At 41.6% G+C, this 5,000-nt stretch overlaps 1 protein-coding gene across 1 annotated transcript in view; it reads left to right on the top strand.

The window, feature by feature from the left end:
• LOC101846964 (arylsulfatase B-like) overlaps nucleotides 1-5,000 on the top strand; it is an 18,574-nt gene that overhangs the window by 8,603 nt on the left and 4,971 nt on the right. Inside the window, exons 5-7 of the mRNA XM_013082945.2 lie at nucleotides 207-333; nucleotides 1,359-1,602; nucleotides 3,794-3,996. Of these exons, the coding sequence (XP_012938399.2) occupies nucleotides 207-333; nucleotides 1,359-1,602; nucleotides 3,794-3,996 (574 nt within the window). The remainder of the gene's footprint in view (nucleotides 1-206; nucleotides 334-1,358; nucleotides 1,603-3,793; nucleotides 3,997-5,000) is intronic.

Here is a 5,000-nt window from a genome sequence, read left to right on the forward strand (position 1 = left end):
GGAGACGAAAGCAGACGACAGAATATGGTAAGAGAGTAGAAAAGGAGGCGAAAGGATGAAAAAAAGAGAGAAGATAATTTTCCGTCGTTGTCAGGTTTTGAACCCTGGTCCTATTGAATGAGAGGCGAACATCGTAACCTCTAAACCACGACGAGAGTCCCCTGTGTGGGTTGTGAGGATGGGAAGAAGAGAAATGTACTAAGTAGGCAAGCAATGTCCCACTTTCTTCCTCCTCAGGTATGGTGTCTGCCTTGGACGAAGGTGTGGGGAATTTCACTCAGGCGCTCAAGGACAAGGGTCTCTGGGACAACACCATTCTCGTTTTTTCTACTGGTAAGTACCTTTTGGATGCAGTGAGATTTCATGCCCACACCACCACGACCATCTGCAGGGCCCACATGGGTGTGGTAAAAGCTACCAGACTGCACCTCTTCCCCTCTTGGAGGCGTCAGTGGAATCAAACTTGGGACTTTTGTTCCAACCAAGGGTTGAGCGGGAAAATCACTTTCCGCCTTCGACAGGTTAAAACCCTTGGAAGAGAATAAATGATTTCTCTATCCATTTTCAGATTGTGCAGGTTTTTTCTCTTAACACATTGAAACTTACGAATCTCAAAGTTGCGTCTGACATTTTTTTACCTTTAGAGTTACCATGTAGTCAGAAACCAATGTTCTATCTGCTCTATCAAAATCGTAAAATTTTTCGGGGTCGTTATCTAGGTATTATTAAAAGAATGGCGTTCGAAAAAGCCTAACATTTTGTGAAAATCAAAATTATTCACGTCAAATCTTCTCAAAACTAGGTACTCAGTAGATAAAACTGTAATTCCAGGGTAGCGACATGCATAATTTGTATTAAAGAGGAATTTATTTAGGGGTAAGTGGGGACATTCCGTCACGATAAGTTTCTGTCTTGGACAGGTTTCCTACTTCCTTTGACGTCCTCATGTGAGAATCTTTCTTGAAATTGGAAGTTTTATATGAAAAATTTGCTTGTAAACATGTAACAAGTTGTCATATCCCCACCCCAACCTCTTTTTTCTTTCCAATTAAAACACACACACACACACACACACACACACACACACACACACACACACACACACACACACACACACACACACACACACACACACGAGCGCGCGCGGACAATGATGGTGAAACGTAAACATGGCCCTGGGCGACTTCAATCGCATATACAGAACATTCCCAAAAAGCGATAGGTCTATGTTTGTATTTCCTTTAACGTCTAGATGTGAGAATCATTTTGAAATGATAAGTTTAAAACATAACTTTTTGCTTTCAAGTATAATGCCGTCATATTACCCCCCCCCCCCCCTTCCCTGCACATACACACAGACAACGGTGGTGAAACGTATTCTGGTGGCAACAACTTCCCTCTCCGGGGCAGGAAGTTCACTCTGTGGGAGGGCGGATTGCACGGTGTGGGCTTTGTCACCGGTGGGAGGCTGCCGGTTAAAGGATTGGTCAGCAATGAGCTGATCCACGTCTCTGATTGGTTCCCGACTCTGGTGGGCCTGGCCCAGGGCTCTCTCAACGGAACAAAGCCTTTGGACGGATTTGACATGTGGGACACCATCAGGTATGGGAAACCTTACAGCCAAACTCATTTTCACAAGCGTGTTATTAATTTAACAAGTTGAACGTGGCAATGTCCACAGTTTGTTAACAACGTGAATTGTAGTTATCGCATTGCAAACTTAAAAAAAAAAAATCAACAAAAACTCCCCAAATGTGGGATTTGTCTTTGTTCCAGCTTTTACCTTTGCTCGTCGTGGTTTTCCGTTTTCCTCCTCTTTCCCTTTGCAGTTTTGGTTTAGTGAATGAAATGATGATTTAAAATTCAGATGCTCGAGGAGGAAGCCATTTGACCAAAGGCGAATCTTACCTGTCTGAATCTGATGACTTTGATATTAAAGGTTGATCTTTTTCCAAACTAGCAATACAGACACCTTCTATAATGTGATCTGATTTGTGTCAATGGGAGCGCAAAATAATTACAATAAGTCAATCAGCTGAACTGACTGGATAAAGCACATACAGTAATATGTTGGGGGGGGGGGAGGGGGGGGGGGGTTACGGACTTCCCCGAGAGCTTAGCTGGAAGTGAATTTGGCGGACATCTTTTATAATAATATGCTGAAATGTAGTATGTGGGGTTTGTATTTTTAGAGCGATTTTGAGAAGTTTTCAGCAAAAAAGTTCTCTCTAGTGTGTGAACGTATGGATGAAAGCATTGATGCGTCACTGAGTGAGTGTGGACAAAGATTGTACATAATAAGAAAGTTAATTCAGCCCAAAAAAGTGTCCAGGGAAATCCGCGCATTGGTTCAGATGTTTTGAAGCTCTCTTTCGTTTCTCCAGAAGAAGAATAGAAATAGCATAGCACAGTTTGCTTGTGTCACTTTTATTATTTTTCACACAAGTAGGGTAAATCTGGTCGCAAAGTTCTGCACTTTTTTTAGAGGGCGCCACCGAATTTTGAGGACACTTTTTTAATTGGCTCAAAGAGAGGAGTGAACTATCTTGTTATACACGATCTTTGGTGTGGATCAAAGAATTAATACGTACATCTCTGAGTGAGTACAAGAAGATGTTGACAAAAGAAATGATGCATTGCTTAGTGAATGCAAAAACATAATGGATAACATGACTGATGCGTCACTGGGTGAGAGATAAGCCTTCCAAAGAAGGAATTGATACGAAGCAAAGTGGAGGCTAGAACGCATGGCTGATATTTGCAATTGAAAGAGGTCGGGGACGCCTGTTTTAGGGGTAAAATTAGCGAGAAAATGGCCGCTTACGTTTGTTGATTTCCAAAGCTTGAGAATCCTTGGAAACTGAAAGCTTACATTTTTTACGCGTCCGGACGGTTCGGTCTACTAGGTACGTCAAGCTGAACAGCAAAAATGGCCAAAAACACTTGCTGGGTTTGAAAATAAGCACAATTTCAATTTTGTTGTTGCTTTATTAGACTTTTGAATAACTTTTCGGTCGGAAAATCAATAAAACATCTTTAAAATTTGCTCCTGAGTCTGTTTTGAAGCCATTATGGAAAATGTCCTTGTTCTGTAATGGAGTTATTTGTCAAATCTTTGAATGCGAATATCTCAGTATTTGCCTCGGACAGCAGTGAAGCATTCCAAAATTGAATAGTGCGTCATTTCGTTAAATATCGTATTCATTTGATATTTGTGTCATATGAAGGGGAATGATGTCCTCTTTACATCTGTACCAAACACTCAAATTATGAAATATGTACCTAGTGGACCAAACAGACAGGACTCGTCACATTTGTTGAGCGTTTAAGTAATTCATGTTTTTTCCCCAGTAAAATCCACCTAGAAATACCTTTTTAAATGAACATAATAGGTGTTGGGCCAAAAAACAAAAATTATTTTAAAATTGTCAAACTGGCCGAAAATGCCGATATCATCGATTTCATTATTTTGACCAGTGCCTGATTTCACCACGATGTCTCACAAATTATAAAATGATGCTGAGAGGGTGGTACGCCCCTGGGTGAATGCTAGAACGTATCGGTAAAAAAAGAAAACAACTGATACATCGCTGAGTGAAGGTAAGAATATAATAATAAATGGATAAAAGAATTGGTGCGCCACTGGGCGAGTGCTAGAACGTATGGAGAACGTATGGAGGAAAGAATACTTATTGATAAGTCCGTAAGTGAATGATAGAACGATTGGATGAAAGAATTGATTCGTCGTTTAATGAGTGCAATTAGATTTACAAAGGCTCTGGTTCTTCCATAGCCGCGGGACGCCCAGTGAGCGCACCGTCTTACTTCACAACATTGACCCTCTTTTCCCAAAACGGGGAGTGCCTTTGTACAACGACACGTTCGACACCAGCGTGCGGGCGGCTGTGCGGGTGGGCGACATGAAGCTCATTACTGGAGACCCAGGCAAAGGGAAATGGATACCTCCCCCTGGACAGAAGCCAGAACGTGATCCCGGTGAGAGCTGCATATACTCCCCCCCCCCCCCTAATATCCTAATATATATATTACACACACACACACACACACACACACACACACACACACACACACACACACACACACACACACACACACACAATGTTTCCAGCAGTTGTCTTTTCATGCGTTTCGTGTTTTCCTTGTAACAGTGAGTTTCTTTTCTGTGCCATTGTTTAGCAGGTGTTGGTTTTTTTTCCCATATTTCTGGAGCTTTTATTTTCATTTTTATTACTTTCATTACTATTACGATTGTCACCTCGTTGCGTTTCTACTTGTTTCTCTAGCTCCATAAATGTATGTTGTTTCTGAAAATGTGTGATATCTTGATATCATTGTAAATTGTTGTTTAGAAGATTAATTCCACTTCAAAAATTGTTTCTCGAATCGTATTCTTTTTACCTGAATTACAATCACAATGTTTTTGTACAAGTGCCATGTACGTTTTGTTTCTGTCCATACAACACGAGTGTGGATCAAAAAGCAATGGAGAGTGTCGTCTTGCAGGTAAAGTTATGTCTAGTTACACGCGATAAAAAATCGAGGAACAAAATCAAGCACCCGCAGCAGTCATGAGATTATGAGGAGTTCCTCCCCTTTTCCTTTTTGAGGAAGTGTCTACCAGTCTAATTGTTAGTTTACATAATCAGTGCTTGTGACTGCTTATTATAGGTGGGGGGGGGGGGGCGAAAGGGATGGATTGGGTATTATTTATGCGGCAATGGGATAGCTTGAAATTTTGTGCACCCTGCTTGCTGGAGGCTCCAATATGTTTATTTCATTTTGTAAGGTCAACGCCCATGTGTGAATTTCACTGCGACGATGTTCTCAAATTAGAAAAGGGAATCAACGATTATTTGATTATGTAGCGACTTCGCCCCTGAGAGAGAGAGAGAGAGAGAGAGAGAGAGAGAGAGAGAGAGAGAGAGAGAGAGAGAGAAAGGGGGAGGGAGGGAGAGAGAGAGAGAGAGAGAAAGGGGGGG

This window comes from Aplysia californica, unplaced genomic scaffold (assembly GCF_000002075.1).
Source record: "Aplysia californica isolate F4 #8 unplaced genomic scaffold, AplCal3.0 scaffold00201, whole genome shotgun sequence".
Taxonomy (NCBI): domain Eukaryota; kingdom Metazoa; phylum Mollusca; class Gastropoda; order Aplysiida; family Aplysiidae; genus Aplysia; species Aplysia californica.